The sequence below is a fragment of the Poecile atricapillus genome, chromosome 4, assembly GCF_030490865.1.
Source record: "Poecile atricapillus isolate bPoeAtr1 chromosome 4, bPoeAtr1.hap1, whole genome shotgun sequence".
NCBI classification, from domain to species: domain Eukaryota; kingdom Metazoa; phylum Chordata; class Aves; order Passeriformes; family Paridae; genus Poecile; species Poecile atricapillus.
This window is the reverse complement of record NC_081252.1, coordinates 39,039,600-39,066,921: the sequence shown is the minus strand read 5'-3', so window position 1 is coordinate 39,066,921 and position 27,322 is coordinate 39,039,600. Positions and strand designations below refer to the sequence as shown.

Below are 27,322 nucleotides of genomic sequence, written 5' to 3'. Positions count from 1 at the left end.
TATAGGTCTTATCTGCTCCACTGCCCTTATTCTGTTTTAGAGTTGTTTACTGTTGGCCACTATTTCCTACTTGGTGTTTGAAGCCTAATGCAGGGGATAAAATTCTAGCACCAAGGTGTTAGATACAGCACTATCCTGGTTCTGGCCCGGCTCAGCAGGAGAGGCACAAGCAAGACACTGTTATTCCATACTCATGTCATTGCTGGGGCAGAGAAATGGGACTCTCTAATTTCCAAGATGGGTATTCCTTTCCACTTGGGAAAACATGGCTGCAGTAGGGTTCGGTTGGGTGAGGCTCTGAGGTGAGAATTTTTGCATGTGAATGATTCTCTGGTTTTTTTGTAAACATTTGTTATTACCATTGTTGCTGTTCCTGTTTTCTTATCTCATTGCTATTTCCATTAAATTGTTCTTATCTCAAGCTGTGATTTTTGCCTTTTGTTCCTCCAATTCTTCTCTCCATCCACCCATAGGGGTGGCAGGAACAGGGGGAAGGTGGAGTAAGCAGTATGGTTTGGAAGGCCTCAGTGGAGAACTAAACTGGGGAGTACCACTCCTAAACCACAACAGCCATATAGATATATATGTTAAGCTTACCTTCTGTCTTCAAGAATATTACATCTTCTTCATAAATAAGTTTTGTGAACATAGTGTCAACAGCAATTCTGTATGTTGTTAATACATAATATTACATTATGCCAGGTATATTTGAATTCCATTAACTATGGGCTCAGTACTTCGAAGTGGTCAAAATAAACTTACTCCATTTCTAGGACATGTCCATCCCCAAATGCTGTGTTCTGAACCCTCCCTTAAATTAGAGATATTAGAAAGAGAAAGGGGCAGTGAAGAAAATCCAAAGGATGGGATAGCTACAAGGTCATATCAAGCAAACAAAAAGACCTCAACCTGAAAAAGACATAACTGAGGAGAAGAAAAAATAAGTAGCCATGGAAATAAAATTTTCACCATCTGTTCTAATAACAGTGACAGCACCACGTAATTCATGTGTTAATCCTTGTTAGTTTCTACATACGTATGGCCACTGCATGATAGGCTTATCAGGGTATTTGTGTATTTGGCACAACAATCAAGTCATCCTGGTTTCAGGTCACCCTGTTCTAGTTTCATATCAAACCTTTTCCTATCAACAGCAGTTTCACTTCAGTAAGCTAATAATATCCCCTAAAACTTTTTGTATCAGCAGAAATATTTTCTGTAGCTATAACTGTAGATGGAAATTAAAAAAACACAAAAGAGAGCTTAAGCATTTATGCCATACAAGGCAGTGACAAGGAGATAAGTGACAAGGAGATCCACGTGTCAATCCACACTAACACACAGGCCAGTGTTAACCCAGGTAAGACTCTGGCACTTACATCTGCTCTCAGCAGTATTTGTACCTGGATTTAGGTTCAAAAGAAAGAAAAGAAGGTGGTGATTTACATAACATGTAGCTAAACTATGAGAACTTGGAAAGGATGGTTTGGGTGCTAAAGAACCATGTTTGTGAGAAAAGCTCAGTTTAAGAAAAATACACTGATAAGGACTAAAATGAAAACCCACCACTCAGATGAGAGAGGCCATCAGCTAGACAAAAGCTGCTGTACAAGGACTGTGGTGTCTATCTCTTACCCTGGTCTTACTCTTCCTTAAGCACTAACTTTTAACCCGTGTCAAAGACAGGATGCTGAGCTAGGTAGATTTGTGGTTTGACTCAGTACAGCTGTTCTCTTGTTTCGGGGACATCATGATATCGTCTTTCAGAATAATATTTCTGTTTAATCCAAGCAGATGAAAATCTTTCATTTTAAAAGGCTGGTGAGCAAGAAAAATCTCAAAGGCAGTAAACAAGAGCACAGCCCAACATCAATTTGGTTAAAATCCTATCTGCCTTCTTTGGCTGACTTGAGAGAACAAATCAAAACAAAAATGGATAAATTGAATATTATTAAATCTGTAGAAAAAAATGTCTATATAGTTTTTAAAGATTTTATAGACATATTATACAGAATTATTTTTTTTTACATTTCAGACTCTTCTTTCTTCATATATGCATCACACTTCCTCTGTTTTCATTCCTTCACTTTACACTATTCACACAGTTAGTCTGGGAGAAGGACATACACATACTAACACTACACCAAGCTGTCAAGTTGGGAACAACTTCCTCAGCAGCATCTGTTGACAAAGCCAATGTGCTTTAAGCACTTCAGGAGAGCTGCAGAAGAAAGCCAACAAAATTATATAGTATCAGAAAGATGGAAAGAATGGATTATTAGTATTATAATTTATCTTCTTCCAGAGCATCAGGCTCGTGCTAAATAATACTTTGGCAGGAAGGACTGGTGAGACCTTTCAAGGATTGTTAGTAGGATTGACAAACAAGTCCTCAAAGAGCTGACCATGGTATTTAAGAGAAATTTAAATGATAATTATTTGTTTTCAAACATTTAAAAGAACAAGAAACTACTTGGTTACTAAAACGCTACATACAGTGCCGTAATTTCTATCCCTTAGAAAGCCTAATGCCACACCAAGCCATTTATAATCTGAAGGCCTAAACTAACACTATAACACCATTACAGGCTGTTCAACTACAACAGCATCAAGTGAATTTACATTTTGGACCATAACTTCAATAAAAAACCAAACAAACATTAGAGTTCAGGAAATCACTGGCATAATAAATGGATACTCATTGAAATTCACTCATTAGATAATGACATCTCATAACTAAGATAAAACATTTTTTTTCCTTAAACTAAGAATCTTTCAGTTAGTTGGCAGGGGGGGAGTGAAGGGGTGTTGACAAGAATTTTTAAATCCTTGAAGAAGAACTTTGTTAATTAGCCCAGTTACCCATGTAAACATAATGTATAACACTTTCTGTTCCAGAGAGGTGGGCAAAATCAACTTCATGCATTACTAATTAAAAAAGTAGAAGAAATCATAGTTTGATACTTTCAGATATCCTATGTTTAGCTGCATTAGTAGTATGAACCACAGGCAAAATGTCTGCAACCTAACTACAATGCAACAGAAAAAAAAGTGAATTATAACTATTTTCTGACAATTTAATTTAATTCTATAAATTCACTGTGCCTCATGCTTTCCCTTGTGATCACAGCACGTCCTGTTATCTCATGCTTTGATCTGTATGCCATCATTTGGGAGTGAATACACTCCTGCCTTAAGAATGGCAATGAGCTCTTTAATACAAATATTGCTAATTTGGAAAATATCCTGTATGTAACTTAGGAAAGTGATATGTCAAACTGTCATAATGACTATTCAGTCAAGTCAGTTTTGTAACACATGGATGGAATGGATGGATAATAAAAACAATGACAGTGGTGCAAAATTACGTCAAAGGCTCTTCTTCGTATCAACTGTGAACAACAGGAAGAACCATTAAGGCAATTTCCACATATAAAGAATACAACCAAAACAAACTATTTTGTTCTTTTCTTTGAATTCTTCCTTCTATTTATAAAGGGCAATAACTAAATAGAAACAAGCATACATGTGAAACAACACTGATATATTGTTGGAAAAGATAACTAGCTCTTGCTTGAAAAATTATCCACCCCTGTGTACAAAGTTCTTGATTATACCGAATCACCTGCGTTTGCTGAAAGTTGCATTCTGTTCCTGAAACAATGCCATAATATTATAAGATTATTAGTATCAGTATTTAAGGCACTGAAAATGGATTGTTTGGGTCTCTCTCTTTAGGCAAGGGACTCCAAATCAAGGTTAAGGAGGTTTTAGGAGAGATGCAGTGTTTTACACTATGACCTGCTGGCATTTTCTTTTCTTTTTTCAGTGGCAATGAGATAGTAGTAAGGAGAGTAGCGGCTGTAGCAGCAGCTTTTGAATTACCAGTTTACAGGTTGTCATACTAAGGTTAAGTATTGCCAATTTTATGTTAACACCATATGTCAAATTGTAAACTGTCTCCACACTGAACTCACAATATAAGCAACTAAGCTCCTTCAACTGAAGCAGGAGACTCTATAGCTACTGAGAAGAACGCAAGCTCATTCAGGACTCAGATTCCCACAGATAGATCAAAGTACCTTGACATGTAAACACCAGTGAGGTCATTTGTTTGCAATCCATTTTTACTGCAAATAAGGTTTAATCATCTGACTTCAGAAAGTGCCTTGAAAAAATTGCAGTCTGACAACAGTACAAAAATCCACCTCCTACTGAGCTTGCCCAACACTTAAATAAAAAAGTCAAAACTGATGCTGTCCTCTCTTATCATATAAAGAGCCCTCAATTCTGAGCAAAATTATGGAGACTTCTCAGTTTTACCTTGCTGGTTGGCTAACCCTGAGTCATAAAAGGAAAAAGTCTGAACTTTTGAAGAGACTTGTAACACCCCTCAAGCCCAGCTAATAGCCAAGAATTGTGATTCTCTCAAACTTTAAGGACAGGCAAGGCAAACCACTGCTGAGAAAAAAAGAACTGATTAGACATTCTCATCACATTCCATAGTTAAAATATTAATCTAATACTATATCTCCATTCTGGAGATTTCATTTCTGTTTAGAAAGAATTCTTTTTTCCCTCTGCTAAGCTGGTGGGAAACAATGATAATGAACTATCCTAGTGTAAGATTTTGTTTAAAAGCTAAATAGTATAGCTCTGTAAAATTTAAGCCAGTAAATCTTATCTTATATGACTTAACTATTAAAGAGCTGATAGCTTTCCAGAGTTAAGTACAAGATCTTTAAATCGACCAAGCAAGAAGCAGGGCAAACAGTCTAAAAATAAAACACCAACATGGATGTACATTCTCTGTACAAGCTCTGGTAACAGCCTCCATACAAAGAGGCAGATGTTTCCATCTCAGTACAAAATCATCAAACCCATTAGCCAGCACTGTAACAAGGAAAAACACTAACTTCAGTACTACAAAGTTTTGATAAGCAACAAAAGCAAGTTTTGTTCAAAGCTGACAGGCAGCATCCCTTCAAGGCAGGCAAGCCATCCAAGACTCCATATGCATGGCAACATAATTATTTACCATCATAAAATACACTACACTCAAAGAATTCACAATTTCATGATACCTACTTGTTCTCCATAAAACTGCCACTGAAAATCTGTCATTCATGCAAAAAAAAAAAAAGCTACTGGGGAACAAAATAGGCATAATAGATACATATCTATTTGGCTTACAATACCACATCATCACAATTGCTGTACTTTCCTCATATAAGACACTAAAGGACAGGTCACATACATGCTTTCAGATGGTCTTAAGAAAAGCAAGATCGTTTTACAGCATTGATTTTAAGATAATGGTGATTAACCAATACAGAACTGTCCACAACCTTTCAAATAAGATGACAATAAAAAGACAAATTGCTATCAAATAAATATTAAAGAAACCTAAGAGTCTAGGTGACAGGACTTTCTGATTACTGGTTTCAGTTAACATTCATTTGTTTAGTCCCATATAGCATCAAGGGATTTCCCACATAAGACAAGGAGTATATGAGGTTAGCACTCCTTCCCAACATCATCCAATTTCCACATGCTTTCAACAGAAGGCACATTCACCGCTGTGTAAGAGCTCCAATGGCTTTCTAAACCTCAGTTAAGTACTTAAGTATGAGTGGTAATGTGAATAGCAGTACAGTGCAGCTTTATAGAATTGCTACCCTGAGAGCCAAGGGACTGAGCAAGCCTAGTGAAATAAACAGACTTCTTCAGTTAACTTACTACCCTCTGAATGGGAAAGACTACAATTACTTTAGAAATTCCATATAGTTCGACTTTCATCTACATAACATATGTGCAACTTATGTTTCCATTTTCATTAGCTGAAAAAAGAGGAAAAATAAAGAAAGAATATTTCTTAATCCTTCATTTTCTCCTCACTGTATGGTCTTGATTTTTTAAAAAAATCTGTAATTCTATACTTTATTACATAAACTGTAAAATGTTGATGTGCATTCTGTTGTCCATGGCAGCTTATGCACACTGTATAAATTCACGTCTGTGCTCATTTGTACCACAATCTTACATTCTGCAGTTATGCAGTTTTCAATCTGTCTGCATTATTTCCACAATCATTTTAACTACAAATACATTATTGACATTTTGCTAATGTTGCTAAGATACCAGGCTTATAAATTCTTCCAGTCCCACGGACTTAAGCCACACCATATTTTTAAATAGGGGTCCTGATTTTGGCAGTGTTTGCCTGCTAAAGCGCAGAGCTAGACCTGAGGCCTCTGCATTCACATCATGCTCTGGAGGGCCTGCAGATCTGAGAAGCAGGTAATGTTCCAGTTACTGGGATGGTCCTGCCCTTCCTCAGGAGGTGGGAAACATTCCATACTGTCCACATTGAATCCATCTGTACTTAGACTTAACAAAAATACAGCTGAAGGATAAGAGTAATAATACCAAAACCCAAACATTTGATGCTAAGTGAGTGAGAAAGAATTACAAAACGGGCACATGCAAGAAAGCCCTTGTTTGGTCTTCTCAACGAGATTTTCTGTATTAAAAACACAAAAGAAAAAGAACCTGACTCATTTGGACACCGAAGGAATGAGAAACACAGATGTTCACCTCCTGAATGGAAGTTTATGTGTAACATTTTTCGAAGTATGCTCTTACCACCCTAAAAAGAAAACTAACATCAGATTCTGATCTACTACTAAGATATTTATTATGATTTGCTGTACAATAAAACATTGTCCATGTAGAGAGAATTGATTTTAATAAAATAATAGGGCTTATTACTATTGCCGCCTCTTACAGGGAGTCCAGAACTGGGGCAAGAAGGTAAGTAATTTGCAAAAAAATTAAAGTTCCAGGAAAGAAAATACATTCATATTTATTTACCAACCCACATTTTGTTACTTCAGTGTTAGAACAAGATGGGAGCTGCTGGCATGTGCAGAACTTAGCACTGATTTTGACAATCCAATCAAAACAACCACCCCATCCGTTTGGACTCAATTTATGGATCTGATTTCACAACAAGTAAAGGGCAGAACACTGGCTCTGAAACTATTAATTTTACTGTAAACTCATTTCTCTTTCATGCTTGAAGTGATGGAAATTATTTATATGAACAATAACCAGAGTAGCTTCAGACTTTCAGTACAGGTTGTAAATACAAGCCAGACAAGCAAGGCACTCACTTTATTAAAAGTGCCAGATACTTAGAACAAAGAATTATATACAGAAGCCAGCTGTCCACCTAATAATTTCTCAACTCTTAAACACCAGACTTAAGCATGCTGGTGTTCTCCAAGTAATGTGCCAGAAGAAATACGTAGATTGAAGGTGTGCTGGCTTTTGATATCAGTATTGGTATACAAGTTAAACAACTGCCCATTCAAGACATATCTAATTAGACAGAAGGAATACAGGTGAAAAGGATGCTTACAATGAAATGGCACAACCATCAGTATAGTGCCAGCATCCGACTGCTAAGTGCAACAAAGACAAAACATATGGAGGAAGAGTCACTGCAGGGAAGGAAAACAACTAAATGCTAATGGGAGAAGAGGAAAAGGCAGTAAAAAAAAAAAAGAAAAAAAAAAATCCAGGAAGCAGAGTTTGATTTTAAACAGAGTGAAAGGAAGTGGCCAGACTACCCATTTAACCAAGTTTAGTATCTTCAACAGAAATTACTTTCTTTCTCTCCTTCAGTGCACCTCCGACTGTTGCTAAATCAACGTTAATACTTTCACTACATGAATTGTTTCCTTAAACTTAAAAAAAAAAAAAAGGGTTCCCAGTTCCTTCTTCTTTGTGTTACTTAAGTGCTTTTATAGTGTTCACAGAAGAAAGCTTTGCAACTTCTTATTTAGTCAAAAATTCAGTTCATATTGTGTTTTCTGTCACTTCTAACAACACCTCTATTTTTGGCTTTTGCCTCTGCTTTGTTTTACAGAGGTGAAGCTGAATGAAGCAAAACAGATTTATCTCTAGAAGTAATGATTAAAACAGCCTATTAATTTTTGCATCGAAGAAATCATGGAGATATTGAGAGTTCCTAAATCCCGCTAAAGTGAAGAAAGACACCAGGTAGCTGCAGAATAGCCATCCTTCTAATTGACAGCAAGTTTTACATTTGTCAGCAGCATGTTAATATCTGCCTTGTATCAGAAGCCATCCCTCACAATGTAATTGTTAGGCAAGCACACAGAAGAATTTTTACATTCTTTAATTTAAAGTCTAAATTTAAACCTTTCAGGTTTAAAGCCTCTCTCTGAAGGACAGATTAGCTTAACAGAAAAGGATCAGATTTGGTCATATAAAACCAAAACAAAAACCAACAAAAAACCCCTACAACACACAAAAATACAACCCAGAGAAAATTTTAAGCTGAAATTAACTTACCAATGGATGCATCACCATCCAAGAGATTGTCATCTTCAGAGGTCTGAAAATCCATAATTACACCTGCTCCATCTAAAAGCTCTTCATCGCTGCTTGCACTGGTTATGCTGTTGTAACTGTTTCGATAGTAGCCTCTATGAAACAGCTGCTCAGACTCCATTTAGCTGCTTTATAACCTGTATGTATATATATTTTAAAAAAAAAAAAAAGTAAGTAATTTCCTATTGGAATATTCAAAAAAAACACCAATACATTTGTATCAAAATCAAACAAGAATATTTCATGCTTTGGGAAAACTTTTTATGGTGACAATACTACAAGTTACAAAAAGGTAGCAACAATACAGAACAAATATAAGCAAACTGAAGAACAGAGAGCTAAAGCAGGATATCTTACCTTTTATGACTAGAGAGAGCAAAGAAAGTAATGAGCACATGGGCATAGTATATTGTGGAAAATATAATTAAATACAGTGCAGGCAGGAAGTACATTGGTAAAGGAGAACAGTGAACAAACAGCTACATTAATAGCAGAAAAATCATGTTAGGCTGTGCAGTCTAGTACCACAGGCATTTTTATGCTCCCCAATGTCAGACATCCTGCTTATCTTTCAAGCTCTACAATTAAAAGGTCAAGCAGAGAAGCGAGTCAGCTGAGGGAACCACTTCCACTGCAGAGCCCTATCTATGGAAAAGACAAAATAGGCCAGTAAAAACCCAGATTTACAAGACATTTGCTGACAGCTGATCCAAGCAATCGGTAAATTTCCAGAATGTGCTCTGTTATTCCACAAAAACACTTTTCTGTATCGCAAAGGGGTGTCAGGGAAAAAAAAAAAAAAAAAGTCAGCTAAAGTTTGTTATTTCCCCAGAAGGGGGGTAGAGTGAAAACTTTAAAGTACTCTTCCAGATTCTAGATTACAAATTTGCATAAAATAGTTCAAAGTCAAAAATAACTAAAAAAAACACCAACAACAAAGAACCCAGTAAACATAATCAACACAAAAAACCACAAACCAATAAAAAAACACAATGACTGATCTTAACAAAAGAGCTCTTTTTCAAACTAAGAATCCTGATTAATTAAAAAATCAGTTTAAAATTCAATTTTTCTGCTCAGTACTAACGACTAAGCTAAAAGGGAGTCATCTGTCCTCTAACTCTCATATATCTTCGAACAAACTCTACTTGAGTACAGCACTTGGTGAGAATGCTATCCATCCATGAAACAAAAGGAGATGAAAGTAAAATTCTCAATACAAGCTTTACACATAAGAATATATTCTACAGCAGAGGAAATGTGGTGATAGGAACCAAAGAGTAATGGTTTAACTGTTAAGAACTTTCAAAAGTAACTGTTTGTTATAGTCAGGCATTCTATATATATGTATCATCTTATTCTTAAGTATCCAACTACTTCATATTTTAAGAACAGACAAATGTGACAGAGACACTTCCCACACCCATTCTGAAATTAAAATTTTAACATGTATCCATATATGTATGGGGGTCTATGTCAGAATACCTGCCCAAAAGATGAAAGCAGAATTAAGCTTTTTATCAATGAATTCTAAACCTCACAAATTAAATGAATTTAAAATCTTGCATCACTTTCAGTTTTTAAATAGATCTGCCCTTCAGAAAGAAATTTTAAACTCAAATTACAAGAATTTTACAATAGTTCTAAAACAAAGGCCATGTTATGGCCACTCTTTCTTAGTCTCACCTGCATGAAAATTGCATTGACATTTTTACCACAGACTCAGCATATCTAGCTTTAATTTATTTATTCTGTCTGCAACATGAAAATATTTAAGCAGGATGAGAACATCACTCATCTTCCAAGTTCCAGATTTGGAAAATGGATGAATGAACCGTGAGAAATTTCTCACTGTATTTTTTTGACCACTAGCAGATTATTTCTTTGCAAAAAGGCACCAAAAAAAAAAAAATCTTAATACTTCAAGTTAAGCTTCAACTACAAAAATTCTTAAGGATACTCAATAATTCAAACTTAAAATTTAGGGAATGCTTATGCTAACCTTTACAGAAATACATAGGCACATTCTCTGTAGCACTCAAAAAGACCCATCAAGAGCTTTTTTCCTTTACTGTGAGAGCAGTGATGCATTGGGACAGCCCGCTCAGAGGAACTGTAGATGCCCCATTCCAGGAAGTGTTTAAGGCCAGGTTGGACAGGGTTTTGAGCAACCTTCTAGTAGAAGGCGTCCCTGCCCATGGCAGGAGGGCTGCAACTAGATGATGCTTAAGGTCCCTTTAAACCCAAACATTTCCGTGATCCTCAGGAAAGGACCTTGGTCAAATTTTAGGTCATCTTTGGAGAAAAATGTTATGAGAAGCACTGTCAGTTAACTGAAGCTATTTGAGTTTAAAAATCAAAAAAGCCTATTTGGGTTTATGTAGTAGGTTCCTAGGTTGTCTTGAAATAGAAGATAAAAAGTCAGTTTCCAAAAATATCCATAGGTAAAGCTTAGACTAGTTTCACTCACAGCTGCTTCCAAAATAAAACTGACACTCATGGAAGAAAAAGACATACTAATATGAACAGAATCACGTAGAAAAAGAAACAAAGGAAAAGACAATACTTGTAAAGCACAGTCTTAGCTTTAAAACTGCAACAAAACCTCTCAATATCTATATTTATGTTCTACTGAATCATAACAATCTTAGTTAAAAACACTTAATATAACAACAGCTCGAAAAGTTCCTTCATTTTTATGAAAAATACCAGTATAGAATATCATCACTACAGACCTTATCTTCACAGAAGCAGAACCTTTAATAAATACTCATTTTGACAGTACTTTTTATCTCCTCAGCTTTAAAAAAACAAACAAAAAAAGGAAGCCAACCGAAAAGCAACTAAAACCAGAGAGACCAATTACCGGATGAATACTGAACTCATGCTTCTGGTCATATGATGCCAAACATTAGGGGCATTGACTTTAGTTTTTGTAAAATATTTAAAACCATTGCATCTCCACTCCCTACAATGTCATAAACAGAAAGATTATGGCTACCCATAGCTGTGACAGCTGAAGAATTATACCCACTGGCACAAAGATATCAGCCTACCTGATGGAAGGCATTGCTTCTTTCACACCTAGTCACTAATATGAATACTTTTTAATAGCATTTCACATTCACCTTATTGATGTGAATACTTCAACAGCATTCAACCAAACTGCCTGGATTATCTGAAAACTCCAATTTAAACTTACTAAACTACCACCATTTATTGATACATTAGAAAAAACTCTGCTATCAGAGTTGAGGAGTAGTCTCCCACACAGGTACAGTAACAAGCAGCTCCATGAGTGCTAAAGTCTTGGAGGGGTTTTCAGTCAATAGTTTAAAAAGAAGGAAACAAAACAAAAAAAAAAAAAAACAAACCCAACAAACAAACAAACAAACAAACAAAACCACAAAAAAACTAACAAAAAAAAAAGCTAACAACATAATTCCTTAGCATGAAAATACATGCAAGTTACAGTACTAGTTTCTAAACTAATGGGCCAGTACCTACAGATGGAAATATTCAGTCCAGGAAAGAAAAGATGAAGAGCTCCCTTGGCAAAAATAAAAAAAATTCTGGTGCTCCTTCTGTGATCATACTCAAATAAGAAATAACATTGCAACTCATTAAGACAACTGAAAGGTAAAATCCACACTACTATTTTGAAGGGCAGGAACTATGACTGCAGTTTCCATTGTAGACAATGGAAAAAAAAACAAACTTCTGTTTGTTGAGTTTTTGGTTAGGATGCTAATTTTCTGTTTGATGATAAGACACTGCAACAGTGTCGCTTTAAGTTTTTTAAGGCTTTTGCTCCTTTTTAATGTGGACTTGTGTTGAAGTCATCATCAACAACAGAGCAGAGCTTTTACACATCACCAGAATGACCATAAATCTCATTAATCATACTGCTTTTCTTCAAGTCTTCAGTGAAATGCACTGAGCAGTCCCTAACTATGTGAACAGATTCCTAAATTCAGGGTTACACCTGAGTTGAGAATCTTTCAGACAATTTCGTTCTAGTTCAATGTAATTCAGGATTGTCAAATTGGAATGTGAAAAAGCACCACTATTCTCAGTCTAACTCCAAGAGTCTTCTCAATAACAGCAGCTACCATAGATTTTTATGGTCTGAATTAAAATTTTTTTAGAGACACATTAAAGCCTCTGAGATCAAGGGAAAAAATCCTAAAGAGCTCTCCAAAACACAGCACAGGATCAGTACTTGTGAAATCTTGTGGGGACCCCTGGTGGTTCCTGGTCTTTATTCTCCCTACTAACAATTTTCCAGCTTCAATGAAGTGAAGAAAATACCAGCCAAAGATGAACATATCCAGTGTACTGTCTTAGGAGTGACAAGCCTTTGGTCACTGGAAACAAAGAAAAGCTGGGCACTCGTCTCGGTATGTGTAACTGGAGAATCCCAGAAGACCAGGGACTAATGTGTATGTCTCAGATAGTGATAGCTGGATGGCTGTGGAGCCAACCAAAGACTGTTCGTAGTAAGAGAAAATTATTAGTACTAACAAGAGGAAGAAGAAGATGCGGCTGGAGAAGGGGCCATGCAAAGGTAGGGCAGCATCTCTGAGACAAACATCCTTGTTCTAGTTCCCAGACAGAAGCACAACACTGTACAGCACAAGCACAGGAATGAGGCCAAGGTGTGGGCATGGACCACAGAGATGGATCAAGACTATCCAAGACCCCTGGAGCTCTCCAGCCCATTTTCAGAACAGTCTGAAAGAACGGACTGCAGGCAATGGGTAATTTGCATAGAAAACAAGAAACCTGCCTTCCTGGTGAGGAAACCTGTATATTAAAAAGCATCCCCAGCAAACCCAGGGGCACCCCCAGGACATCTCATCAGCTGGAATGACGCTGGAACCAGGACTAGTGATCTCTTTTTCTCTCTCTTCCCTTTCACCCTATCCCTTTGTGCAAAACCCACTGCCATGCACCTATATAGACTAACATAGCAACTTTCATGCCAAACATGTAATGCACTAACAAAAGTTTACTGATTGTTTGCAGACCCTCTGACTTTTGTTGTTCCTTTTGACTATGAGCATGTATGGATCTTGAATGCTTCCTTGCCCATAAGGGAGGTACATCACAGCAGCAGAGTGATAAACTGACAGATGCAGTACATACAGCTATTTAAACTTCAAGGCCTGGAGCGCTGAGAATAGGCTTGCTCTGTTTCTTGCTCTGGATCCTCTCAGACAACAGTATTAAGGACCGATCTGTGACCAACACCTGGATCTGACTCGTGGCTAATGTCCTTTGCTAGACTACACAGAAGCCACCTTAATTTTTAAAAATGCCACTTCCAACCATTACTAGTAGCCATTCTAGTAATTTTCTAAGGATGAAATAAATATATAAAACTGTTCAGAGTGACCCGAGAACGTCTGATGTTAAAAAAATAAGATTGTTAATAGCCCGTTCCTGCTTTTTAATAAAAAATGATACTCTAACTAAATGAGATTTTAAAAAAATCAAAAGGCAGTGAAGCCCTAGATGCACAAACAGCACCAAAAGCCAAGTATTTACTAAATCAAGTGTGTTAGCAGTTCATGATGCACAGCAAATTCCCCTCACTTGAATATTCTTGTCTCCAGCTGTAAAACCTTGCTGAAACATTGACATCTTCCAAAATTTTTTGTATTTTGTCAGGGTCTACAAAAGGTAAACAAGTTTCTGGCAGGAGAGTCCAGAGGGAAATTTACTGTTCAATAGTGGTATCAAGTTGAAAACAAGACTCATGGTTCATATTTTATGAGGAAAAAAAGAAACTGGGTTCATGTGTGAGATTTTTTAATATTACCAAAAAAAAAAAAAGAAAAGAAAATAAAATCATCTACAGTTTACTAAAAGGCTTCTACCTAACAGACTGCAAAGAAGGTGAGTTATCTTAGATATGTTATATAATCATAGAGATGAGGTCAGTTCACTGAATTCATAGATCAAATTTATTAAAAATAATCCGTCCTCTAACTAGCCAAAGGAAAAAAAATTCTTTAAAATTTGTCTGAGATTTTTCTAACTGTGGTAATAAACACTGTGACAGAAACAGTGCACAGATTGCTAGGTATCCTCAGGTATCTTAAAAGTTTCACTGTCTAAGTTAAAAGAAAATTCACATCTCAGCACAAAACAGAAGAAAACTGCTAAGTTCATAAGACTGAAAATAATTTAAGGTTGTCTGAAAGACAAGAAGCAAAAAGTCAAATTAAAGGAATCTTCAGTTTTCTTTCCTAGACATGCTCTGGAAATTTGTAAATTCACTTTTCAAAGTCAGAAAATTAATGTGTTTGGAAGCATGTGGAGAACTGAATTTTTTTCCCAACATATACACGAGAAATTAAAAGCGGAAAACTCAGGGGAAAAAGCTGCAGTAGATCAAAAACTTGAGATAACACATTAAAACCAAGAAATCTGGCAGAGAACACTAATTTTGAAGATAAAAGTGGAAGGAACTCAAACACAAACTTATCTTTCAGGAAAGCAAGTACTTGAATTTACACTGGCAGGATGTCAAAATATGAAATCACCCCAGTAGCTCTATCTTGAATTTAAACAAAGTACTAAAGAGAAATGCCACTTTTACTATTTCAATTAGGAAACATTTCTTCATTATTGCAGTATGAACATGCAAAATACACATTTGAGTTTCATCTCCTCTGAACTTTTTAGAGAAACTTATCAAAATATGTCAAAAATAAGGAGAAAAAATAATAGCAAAGGTTATTTTTATCAAAGGGTCTGTGCTTCAGGACCAAACTTAATTCTCTTTTTCATTTACTACTCCTCCGTAGCATCTGAAAGTAAGCACAGTCTACTCCTGTAGAAAGCCTAAGGAAAATGCTTAACAAACAAAACAGCTAAATGCCTAAAAAGTTCAAGGGAAAAATACCTGACTAGACTCTCTGCAAGCTATTAAAAACAACTGCTGGTTACTATAACCCACTATGAAGTTACAGATTCTGTTCTTTACATTCATTTCCAGGAATATACACTCAAGACTACTTACTAGATAATCCAAACTAATAAGGGTACTCCAGATGTAAACACATTTGTAACCATTATAACAGTTTTGTCTAGAATTTTTTCTATTACACATGAAGCCTATGAATTACTTCATCAACTCCCTTCCCCAGTAATAAAAAATATCAGTTCATTAAGTATAATTACTATAGCAACAATTTGCATTTTTGATTTTCTATGTTTTTAAAGCAAAACACATTTCCTCACATTTTCCCAGCAGAAAAAAAAAAATTATCTAAACCCTCTTATCATAATCAATTTAAATGAGCATTTTTTTGTCTAGACTTTGTTCTCCAAAATGATTTTATAAAGGCTTCCAAAATTCAAAAACAAGTTTCAAGTTAAACAACTCTAAAAATTTATAATTGTCAACTTTCTACTACTCTGAGCATTTTCAGTTTGCAAAGCATGGCACATAAACAAGCACAAGTACTGTATTGCAGAGCCTCCTCATTCACAAGCACCGGTAAAATGCTGACCTGACACCTGAACAGCTTTGGCAAGTCAGAAAACATAGAACCTGCACTTTCAGGTTATGACACAAGGGAACAACTGCAACAAGGAGGACAGAACTGGGAACTTGCTAACAAGCATTAAGCTGAAATCTTTATTTCGGGAAGATAAGCAGGGAGAGTACAAAAGCAGTTCCATGTACATGATCACTGCCACTGCTGGCAACCTTTGGAGTTTATTGGGTTACTGCTGCTGTCCAGGTGCCAAAGCAAGAAATTTAGGAACATGCAAAATAGTCTGAATTAGGAAATTAACTCAAACTGGCACTATCACTTCTGGCACAAATCTCTTCAGCAATAGAGCTTCTACTTTTTTAATTTATCACCAAGTTAAAAATATCCCTATTGCCAAATTATTGTAAGACTTTACCCTGAAAACTTGATCTGCTCAGTTACACCTATTCACATGCATATGAAGTCAGCTAAATAAGAGCAGGAAAAAAACTATTTCAGTGTTCCTAGAATGCCTTTTGGCAATGGTTATAAACTTGGAACAGTTTTGCTGGCTCTAGTGTTTACATTCAAGGAATGCAACTCTGATGTTCAAGGTAAGCCACACACACACACACACACGCACACACACACACACACACACACACACACACACACACACACACACAGAGCCCCCAGAGCAAAGGGCGGGGGGGGGGAGGAGTCAAATTTTATATTCAGTGTACAGGAGAACATATGACACAGCCAGACCCATCTGCTTGTAGAATAATCAGCACAGCGTGTTTTCACCTGCAGGTTACTTAAACATCAATTTGCTACAAAGATTTGGTGTGCAAGAGAGCACAAGAGGAAGTATAATCACGGTCATGAGAAAAATGCTGACAAATTCATAAAATAAAGTGGTTCAGAGCAATGCAGTCACAAAGAGCAAAGGCCAACAGCTTCAAGTATCTTTCCTGGTCAAGACTTTGGATAGGGCTGTTCTTATTACAAGTGGAGAAGAGGTGAAAAAAGGCGGGGGGGCGGAATTTTACCCAGGATTACTTTAACTTTTTCAAGTTTGCACCACAGAGAGAACAGTGGAATAGTAGACCACTCAAAGAGGGCACTGTAAAAATTTGGACAAAGAAAACCTTGGAATGCAACAAGTAAAATGTGCTCCTAGAAACATTACAATAGACATTGTGTATGACATCTACCATTATCAAGCAAAGAATTTTTAGGACCAACACACTATATACCAATACTAAACAAAAGCAAACAAGAAACAAGCTCCATTTTTCTGAACACCATGTAAATTCTGTTTCCACATGTGTTGCAGAGAGATGCAGAGTCACTGTGCTTCAATATGTGAGTTTCAAGCTACCTGTAGTTTTCCCAGAGCAGAACTCCTTCCTACTCTGACAACTTTGCAGCAAGTTTACATCTCTTTGCCAGCCAGAGACAAGACATCAAATTTACAGTAGTCAGCCAAGTGAAAGACTTATCTTAGCAAAACCAATAGTGGCAGCTGTAAGCTCTCTTTTTATTATGCTTCACAAAGGTATGTTTCCTGTAATGCACAAATATTTTTTTTAAATTTTACATTACAGCATATTGACATTTCCTTAAATAGAGAAACAGTTTTGATGACTATCTGCTTTCAAATCTGTCATACCAACACATCCTTCGTTCAAATAGCTGTATCTGTAAAGAAGTAGCTCTGTTGCTAAGGGATACTGAAAATAAACCCCTTCACAGGTCTACCAAAAACCATCTGAAAGCAAAAAACACCAGTACACCTTACAATTTCTTCCACAGACTCTACACCAGAAACTTCAGAGGTCCCACAACCTCCAAAAAAAAGGTGCAAGTCCTCACACCCAAATGACTACCATCTATCAGTATGTTGCCAAAAATATATAAGTATCTATCCTAACATAGGCTAGCCCTGGAAACATTTTAAATTTGGTTGTAAGGCCCTATTTTACCTAGTTTAGTACTTTAAAGTGTGACACAGCAAATTTACTACACTGCACTGAACAGAGTTCATTATCAGCACACGATTTTCCACAGTCACATTCAGAGTGACATTTTAAGTGAGAATTGATACACACCTGTTTTACAGCCATGGTTTTGGCTAAGGAGGGGAAGAATTTTGGACAAGCAGAGAAGATAATACGAAAGAATGCAGTCAATATTCAGTTTTAACCTCGCTGACCTGCACACCCATTTAATTATGAGGCTCCAATAAGAGTCCATTACCTCTCTCCCTTGTCTAAGAGCGGCCCTACTAGCCAAACCCGTGAGCCAACATAAAGCGAGCAACTCACGCAGAATAATCCTTCGAGCGCTGGTTACGTGGGGAGGAGACCCTGGACATTCCCAGCCGCAGAGCCCCCCGCTTTCCGTATGCGCACAGGCGCTGCCCGGAAGAACACTGCGATGGGGTGACAGGGTGCAAACATCCCGTGTTTACGCTGCATAAACACGCGGGGCATTCCCCCCATCATCCCGGCCTTTCAGGGGAGGCGCACGGACGAGGTGAGGGGTCCGCGAGCAGCCGCCACGGCCGTCCCTTCCCGCCCCGGCCGGCCGGAGCCATCTCACCGGCGGGGGCTGCCTGCTCGGCTGCCCTCCTCCCGCCGCCTCGGCCCCGCTCCCTCCCGTGCCGATCCCTGGGCCACGGGGGAACCCGAGCCTGCCCCGCCCCGCTCCGCCCTGCCCGTACCTGCGCGGGCGGTGCCGCCCGCTGATCCCCGGGGAGGCGCTGGCTCATCCTCCCTCCGAGCGCCGGCGGGACACGGGCGCAGCCCCCAAACCCGTGGCCGCTCCGCCGCCCGGCACCGCCCCCTCGGCCCGGGGAGGGCGGGGATTCCCACCGCGCAGAATCGGCGCCTGTCGGGCCGCCGGGGTCAGCATCACCGTCACTGCTGATTCTGCTTCCCGCGGTCCGCCCGGCGCGAGGCCATCCCCCGCTCCCGCCCTCCCGCGGAGGGGCGCGGCTTCCCGGAGGCTCGGGAGGGGCCCGTGCCGGGCTCCCTCGCTGCGAGGGCGGGTTGAGGGCCCAGGGGGAGGTAGGACAGTCCCGCGCTTCAGAACGGGGTGGAGGCGGTTTCCGAGGTAAAGGAGGCAGGGAGATGCTGAGTACATTGCGGCATCGTTCGGCTTCGGGCTCAACTGCGCCGCCTCTAAATTCCAGGCGCCGCGGAGGCCCCGAAAGCTTAAGGGTTTTACCTGCAGACAAAACGCAGGTGTCGGGCTGAGCATGGAACTCCTGGGTACTGCCAGCCGAGCTGCTGAGGCAGTGTGGGGTTCACTTAACACACAGCGAATGAAAGTTCCGCCAAAACGTGTCAAGTCGAGGGGTGGATTTTATTTTTTTTTTCTATATTTCAAAATATTTAAGGGAAATGCCCTCTGCTCCGTTTATGTACGAGGCTAGCAAGTCCAGAGGGCACCGTGCCCTGTGCACTCGGACTGAGAAAGCGCGTTGTGAATCATGAGGTTTTTTGCCCATAGGTGCCATTAAGGCGCGCTTTGGAGTCGGGAACGGAGGAGCCACAGGTGCAGCCCGACCATCCTCGGTAAGCGCTACGCTCAGCCCCGCCGGGGCACGTTTTCCCCTAGGAACCGCGTCCCGGGGCTGTCCTGGGGCAGGCACGTACCGCCGGTGCCGGGCTGTGCGGTGCTGTGCGGTGCTCGTCGCTCGTGAAACACTTGAAGCTGTGTGGGGGGGTTCTCCAAAAACGCTGACACCCGCGCGCGCCCCGCCCGTCACGTGACCCGGGCCGCGCGTTACCAGGGTGAAGTGCCGCTAAGGCGGACAGGGCGGGCAGGACCACGGCCACGCCCCGGTGCAGGCTCGTCCAATGGGAGCCAAGCTTCGGAGCGGGGCCGCCAATAGGGGTAGAAGGGGCGGGGCCTTGGCAGGCGCGAGGCCAGGTTGGGCGGCCGTGGCCGCGGCGGGCAGGTATGGCGGGGTGGGGACGGGGCGGGAGCGGGGTAAGCTGAGGCGGGGCAGGCGGGGCTGCCCTCCTGGGAGCCGGGCAGGTTGCGGGTGGTCTCTCCCAGCCACCCTGCGGCGGGGGCTCCCGGCCACGCCTCTCGCCCCGGTGCTGGGCTTGCGCTGGCTGTGCGGGGGCGGCGGCCTGGCGGGGCCCGCTTGCGGAGCGCGGCCCAGTTCGGCCCCTGTCCTGCCGTGTCCTGCCCTGCCCCTCCCCGTACGCGCGGCCCTGGCCTGGCCGTACGCTCCGGGCGGTATCCCTGCCTCGGGGGGGTGACTTGAGGCGCTTTCCTGCGTGTCTGTAGTGGATGAACTGACTGCCCTGAGCATGAAAAGACAACGCCCTGTCAGCGCTGATGTCCTTTCTCTGGACGCCTATTTTTCCCTTGCCACATATAAAAATAAGCTGTCTAGCTCATAGAAGATTATATACCCGCTTTGACTGAACTGTAACTTCTCGCCCAAAAGCTGGTTACTGTCCATTTGCATTTGCACGGAGCAGCATGCAGAAGCAGCCCTAAGCCACTACGCCTAATGCGGCTGATTTAACAACACTGATTGTTTCGTAAAGTAGGGTAGAAAGAGAATTTCAGTAGAGTCATGCGAAGTTCAAATTGTGTCCCACCTGCTGTGCTTTTACTGAAAGAGAATTTTGGAGTTAATACCAAGTCCTTCTTATGTTTAGAAGTGCAACTTTGCATTAAACTGTCTTTATGTACTGTAAGAAAAAAAGCCCCAACCTTACCAAGACACTGCAGGCCTGTAATTTTAATCTGTAATTTTGTAAACTTGTAATTTTCCTTTCCTGGTAGTTATGCTTAGTCTTAGCAGGCTTCGCATCTCCTCTTTTGATGAACACATTACTTTAGAGCCCTCTTGTTTTTGCCTTGTTATGCTAATCAAGCTTATTCTGCTTTAGTCTGCTTTCACAGTATAGGTGCTGTTCAGCAGCATCCCTGTCTAGTACATGGTAATTCTGTAAAAAGAAAAAAAATTATATATATACATATATATATAATTGAGGAGACACCCTGATTGTGAGATGTGCGTGAAGTTTAGATCTAAGCTACTAGGTTCTCCTGTTAGAAGGAAGCTGGATACAGCAAAGCAGAAATGCTATTAGTTCTTGCAAGTGAGGCTTAAGTGAAGAAATCTTAGGACACCTTTGTCTTTTTCAGCTTATGGAAACTTCCTCAGGGTATGGGAGCTCTTTTTGCTTTAAAAAGTGTAATCTTTTAGTCTACTGTGAATTTGCTCTGGCATTTGTCACTTGTTTTGCCTGTTCCCTGTGCTGTTCTAACACCTCTGTTTATTGCCATAGTTTCTGCTTACAGCTCCCTAGTTTTCACCAAAGTATTTTTTAATGTAGAATGTTAAACACCATCAAAATTCACCTGAGTGTTCTTTTTAATCTGAAAAGGTAGTGTAAATGGTCAGATAGTACATGAAAAATAGTGACTTGTGCTATTTTGTAATGACTTGTTTTATATGCAACATGAAGAGTCTTTCAGTCAGACTTCAGGCCACACCTTTCTGTATTGAATAATGATTTGAAACATGATGGGGATCTGTTGAATTCAGTCCATTTTTGACTTCATTTTAGTGATAAAAAAGCTGGATTTAATACTTCTTAAGCAACAATGCATAGGAAGTCCCCTTGCTTCCATTCCTCCAAGTAAAGTTGAATGCAAGATTTTTAACCAGGTGCTATAGCTCTATGATGTTTGTATGCCAGCTGAATTGGAAGCCTTGGCACTGATTGCACTGATTTATTTAAAGACAAAACAGATCCTTTTTAGTCAAAATGAAACATGAAACAGGTTTTAGTTATGCAGCCCTTGTTGGTCCAAAATGAGCTAATGGTACCAAAGTAGAATTGAGACTAAGAGTAGATGATTTACGGAAAAGCAACTGAAGAGACAAATGGATCAACATTTTGAGTAAAAAAAAAATACCATGCCTTGATTAGGCTTGATCACTAAGTACACCTAATTAAATATGCTCACGTTTTTTTTGTGTTGTTTTGGGGTTTTTTCCCAGTACTCAAGTAAGGATGCCTTAAGACAAGAGCTATGGATAAATATATCAAAGTACGGAAGATTGGAGAAGGATCTTTTGGGAAAGCAATACTTGTCAAAGCTAAAGAAAATGGACAACACTATGTTATTAAAGAAATAAACATCTCTAAGGTGAGTGATTGTTATTAATAAATTCATGATCCATTCTTTTTGTATTTCTGCTCTCACAAATCATTGTTTTCCTTCCAAAGATGTCAAATAAAGAGAGAGAAGAATCAAGGAGAGAAGTTGCTGTTTTGGCTAACATGAAACACCCAAATATTGTCCTGTATAGGGAGTCATTTGAAGGTAAGATGAACTAAAACAGTAGAACCTGAAGTAACATGAGTGACTGTGCACTACTTACTGCACTTAGTCTAAAAGTCAGGGATTTTTCTCTCTTTATTAGTATTTTTCATACTTTTATTACTTCTATTATTTTCCATATTTTTTATTCAGAATTCCCATCCATGTTTAAAAATAATTGTAATTCAGGAAAAAGGCAACAAATAAACAAATATTCATGACTGTACCTTACATGCATTGCTTTTGGTTGATGCTTAAATGAAAGATAGTCTCTTGTTTCTCCAGAGCATAAGTCTCCTTCAATATACCCCAGCAACTGGAATGTTTGTGTAGGTTAAATTTGTGTAGGTTAAATTACAGTCCAAATTTGGATATTGATAACCTAGCAAGAGCAGTTTTATGTCCAATTCTGTTATCTTAGAGTGCAGTCTCCAGTAACTGCAACCATATCATTGTTTTCAGAGCTGGAAAAATAGATGGGACTGTTAACTTCCTCAGGCACTGAAGGAAGGAGAAATATAATTCTACCCTGTCTTCACAGTGAATGTCTTGGGAAATTGGCAGAACAGAAAAAAGATTCCAAAAACCTATTATGAAATCTAAAATATTATTAAAAGCCCCTAAATATTATTTGAAGTGCTGTTTAGAGATTCTGGTCTCTTCTTCTTTCCTTCCTTTCTGCTGACTTTCTTATGTCTTTTGCCTGGGGCTTTCACTTTTTCTTTTCATTAAATTAGATTTTTGCGACATAATCATATTACATAGCCACACTTCTGGTTTATAAATACATACTGCTTTCTTCATTGTGGTAGAGGCCAGTTCCTTAAAGACTGATTTTTTCTTATAAGGTAGATCCTGTAATCCATAATTCACAAGACTTTGTGTTGCATCTTTATTGCTAGAACACATTGACTTTGAATACATTGAATGTAAAGTTTATATAAGAAAATTACTTCAGCAAAAAATATGCTAGAAATCCTGACTCCTAAAATAATACTAATAAAGATAATAATAAAATAATCAAACAGAGAAACAGCTTTAAGAGTTTGAGGTTTTGAAAGGCAGATTTCAGAAGCATTCTGTGGGAGTGAAATTTAAGTGACTTAGATGATTCAATTTGTTTTAATTCAAAGTTTTTTAAGTGCTGTGACTAACTTTTTCATAAAATAGGAGTTCTTTTTCTTTTGAGCAGCATGTGACTGATTTTCTGCAGTTATTCATCTCTTCTCAAAATCATGCCTAGTATGTGAGTAGTGTAGTTCTTACGCTTTTGGCAACTTGCAATTTGCTTCTGCCTAATCTGTTTTTTCATCAGTAACTGGGAAAACCATAACTTTGAATGAAATGTATTATGTTTGTTCATACCTCCTACTGGAAACTTGCATGGGATTTTTTGAAGTCTCCTGAGATTTCATTCAAAAATGAGAAAATAATTGTTTCCATCTCTCATTGTCTGCTGGAAGTTCTCTTACTGTTCTTCAGACTGAGATAAACTGCATGTCTAGTATGAAAGCTGGTGGCTGTCATGTTCTGGCAAGTCCAGGTAAAATTCCAAGAAAGAACAAGGCAAATAGAGGCAACTTAAGATCCTGTTTTTAGGGTAGGGGGATCTATAGGATGTTTGAAAGAAATTTGAAGATTTGTTTTATATTGCATTCATAAAATGACACCTTTAATTTCATAGTGGTTTTGAACGCCATGTTGGGGCATTGATACAGTAGCTGTAATTCTTTTCTCTCCCCATCAAAATAGTCCAAAGTTACCAAAATGGGAAAATTAGGTTGTGAAACTCAAAATAATAAATATTTTTGCTTGAAGTTTGAAAAAATGGACTAATAAATTACGTCTGAAGCTGCATGTGAAAAAGTAAAATTTTTGTTGCTTTTTCTGTGACTGTAGTGAAAATATTTAGAAAGTTAAGTAAAGAAGGGTCTTGTTTTTATCTTTTTGAAATTCTTTGTCTTTTACTTTACAGAAAATGGCTGTCTGTACATAGTGATGGATTACTGTGAAGGAGGAGACCTGTTTAAAAAGATAAATGCCCAGAAAGGAATCCCATTCTCTGAAGATCAGGTAACAGCAAACTGCTGCTATAGTGTTTTGTTACAGGATACTTCTTCATGAATTTTAAATTATTTTGGTTCAGGTTATAAATGTGGCTGCTTAAACTAAAGTGAGATTCTTATATAGGCATTCTTGTTGCTATTGGTCAATGTAGTATCATTAAAAAGCAAAACCAAACTAAAACACAAACAAAAAAACCAACTGCACAAAGAAAACACAGAAAGAAAATATAGTTGGAAGTCCTGGGCATGTTACTTGAGATTTTGTCTGTATGTGTAAGATGCTTTTAAAAGTTTGATCTCTTGTGAATTAAACCAAATCTGAGACATGAAAAATACTGAAAGGCAACATGAATATCCTTAAACCTCTGAAATAATATTTTTAAAGATGTAATGGCATAGGATTTTTGTGTTGTAATACTGATTTTCATGTGTCATAAGTATAAAATAATATACTTTGTAAGTATAATATGAAATATTACCATATATATTATTATATGAAATATGGAATTGGGATCATTCAAAAGTTCATTTTGCCAGTAATAAACATTTAATATTCTGCTGATATACTTCCAATACATTTTCTTTTTCCACAGGACTGGTTATAAAGTAATTTTTAGTGAAAGAGAAGTGACATGGTTTGGAATAAATGAGAGGATTTTAAGTGCAGATTTGATTTAATTAAGTAAAAATAAATTATGTAGGATTCAGGGTGGGGTTTTTGTTGGGACTGACATGTTTCTTTGTATATAAATTGTTTCTATGCTTTTCTGTCTGTGTCTAGTAGGATCTTAATCTACCTGGGATTGGAAAGCCTTTGTAGTATATGAAACATTTGAGACATAATTTGTAAAACTTTTAATTTTTCTCATTTGACCTCACTTTTACAAGAAGGACTTCAAGTGGAAAAGTGAAAATTGTGCCTTGCATTATACTGTATTTTTTTCATGTATCTACTTCTAAGTAATGAATGTAAAACTCTTATTCACATGGCAGAGTTCTTTTCATTAGTCACTTCTTAAATTGTGATTTTTGCAAATTGACCCAAAAAAAGGGCATTGTTTGCTTATTCATAATCTTCTAGTTACATGTTTATTGCTTTTCTCATCAAAATCTACTATGTATTATTTTTTATTTTTAAGGTAAGATACACAAAAGTACTACATATAAAACAGGTGTTTCTGTGAGCATCAGGCTTCTTAGGACTCTTGGTCAATTAACTGAGTGCAAGAGGACTTGCATTGGCTATAGCAAAAGTAGTCTTTTAATTCGGAAGTTCCACATCTTTGGCATTTTAGCCAATTAAATCCATATTGCATACCTCTGCTAGGTTTATAATACATAATGAAAATAGTAGTCTCAAGCTTAATATCAAATTTGGATAATAAGCATCTTTTATTAGAAGGTTTACATTGCAGAGGTAGTACTATTAAGTTTTTAATTACTGTATGGTATAAATGAAGTGGGGAAGTTTTCAGATAAATGACGAAGTTGATGTTGCATTTTCTTTCACGAATAGATCCTGGATTGGTTTGTACAAATCTGTTTAGCACTAAAACACATACATGATAGAAAAATCTTGCATCGCGACATAAAGTCTCAGGTATGTAGGTGGCTATTTTTCAACTGAATTGTCTTTCAAAGTGATTGCATTCATAGCTTCCTAGTTCATTTATGGAAACATTTCTAATACTGGAAACACTTCTTCAGTCTGCAGGAATTATATATATTTTTACAAACAGATGAGGCTATTTGATGAAACTACAAGTGTTACTCATGTATTTTTGTGTGGGGACAGAAAGGGTTGTGTTTGACAATGTGAAGTAGTGTTTTCTTAAATTAATGAAGTAGGACTTGTATGAGTCTGGTGTTCTGTAGTGGTCAATAACAATGACTTCAGGGGGATTCTTTTTCTCAAAACATGTAGAGAACAAAAAGTATGCAATTGTACGAATATTTTAATTAACAGACTTCTTAACGTTTCTATATCAAGAATATATTTTTAACCAAAGATGGAACAATACAGCTGGGAGATTTTGGAATCGCCAGAGTTTTGAACAGGTAACTCCTTTTTGATACTGTTTTTCCTCTGACTTAATTTAAATTGCTTTGATCACAGAAAACAATTCACTTCATGTGAATTAACCATTTAACATCCATATTTATTTTTGTCTTAGTACTGCAGAGTTGGCGCGCACTTGCATAGGAACACCATACTATTTGTCGCCTGAAATATGTCAGAACAAGCCTTACAACAATAAAAGGTACTAATAAGGATTTTATTAAACATTTATGGTAAAAAGAAGAAAATGAGTGAACACCTGTTAGTTTGTCTGTTACCCAAGTAGGTACTGAGCTTCACTGTAGAGGTGGCACCTTAGTAGGTCTGCAGTAGAAAGCAATGACATGGAGACATGACTTAGCTTAATGCTCCAAGTTCTAGTTGTGTTCTTAATTGTGGCTCTAATTTTGCCTATCTGCACAGTGCTTGTTCTGCCTTCATTTGTGCACAGCCGATGTGAAACTCTGTTAAGGATGAAACACAGCAATTTGATTCTCTGAGCGCATGATGTGCATAGATGGGTGGCTCAGCTATCTCCAGATAAGGAAGTCCTACAGATACTTTGCGTAGATCTTTGCTGCCCTGTACGTGGTAACAGCAGCAGCCTGTACTTGGTAACAGTGTCCCCATGTAATTAAACAACTGTTAGTAAGTTACTGTAGCTTATAGCATGTAAGTTGTTAGTAAGCACCACGCTGTTGCATTCGTTGCTTTGAGTGCCTTATACTCATTTCATTGTATTTCTAAAGAGATAAAAAAGGTTGCAATTTCTTCCCTGTAATTCCTTCTACATGGGGTTTATTATCCAATGGTGTTCTAACCAAATCCTGTAACAAGTCAGGGCAAGTTTAGTCACTGCTAAACAGAACAAATTGACTTCGACAATTGTATTTGCTGAATTAGGTGATGAGGTTTGGGGG

The 27,322-nt window shown here is 38.3% G+C and overlaps 2 protein-coding genes across 8 annotated transcripts in view; one reads left to right on the top strand and one right to left on the bottom strand.

The window, feature by feature from the left end:
- CLCN3 (chloride voltage-gated channel 3) overlaps positions 1-18,792 on the bottom strand; it is a 60,730-nt gene extending 41,938 nt beyond the window's left edge. For 2 of the 5 annotated variants that reach the window (XM_058838986.1, XM_058838985.1), the window contains exons 1-2: positions 18,640-18,791; positions 8,383-8,558 (exon numbers count right to left, since the gene is read on the bottom strand). In XM_058838986.1, the coding sequence (XP_058694969.1) occupies positions 8,383-8,542 (160 nt within the window). In that variant the 5' untranslated portion in view covers positions 8,543-8,558; positions 18,640-18,791. Of the gene's footprint in view, positions 1-8,382; positions 8,559-8,778; positions 8,903-18,241; positions 18,476-18,639 lie in introns of those variants that run through there. The other 3 variants (XM_058838981.1, XM_058838982.1, XM_058838983.1) reach the window with 3 other exon arrangements.
- Positions 18,793-18,968: 176 nt separating this feature from the next.
- The window catches only part of NEK1 (NIMA related kinase 1), a 43,683-nt gene continuing 35,329 nt past the window's right edge, over positions 18,969-27,322 (top strand). For all 3 annotated transcript variants that reach the window (XM_058838978.1, XM_058838979.1, XM_058838980.1), the window contains exons 1-8: positions 18,969-19,031; positions 19,431-19,495; positions 21,955-22,103; positions 22,184-22,280; positions 24,253-24,350; positions 25,860-25,943; positions 26,334-26,401; positions 26,518-26,604. In XM_058838978.1, the coding sequence (XP_058694961.1) occupies positions 21,987-22,103; positions 22,184-22,280; positions 24,253-24,350; positions 25,860-25,943; positions 26,334-26,401; positions 26,518-26,604 (551 nt within the window). In that variant the 5' untranslated portion in view covers positions 18,969-19,031; positions 19,431-19,495; positions 21,955-21,986. The remainder of the gene's footprint in view (positions 19,032-19,430; positions 19,496-21,954; positions 22,104-22,183; positions 22,281-24,252; positions 24,351-25,859; positions 25,944-26,333; positions 26,402-26,517; positions 26,605-27,322) is intronic.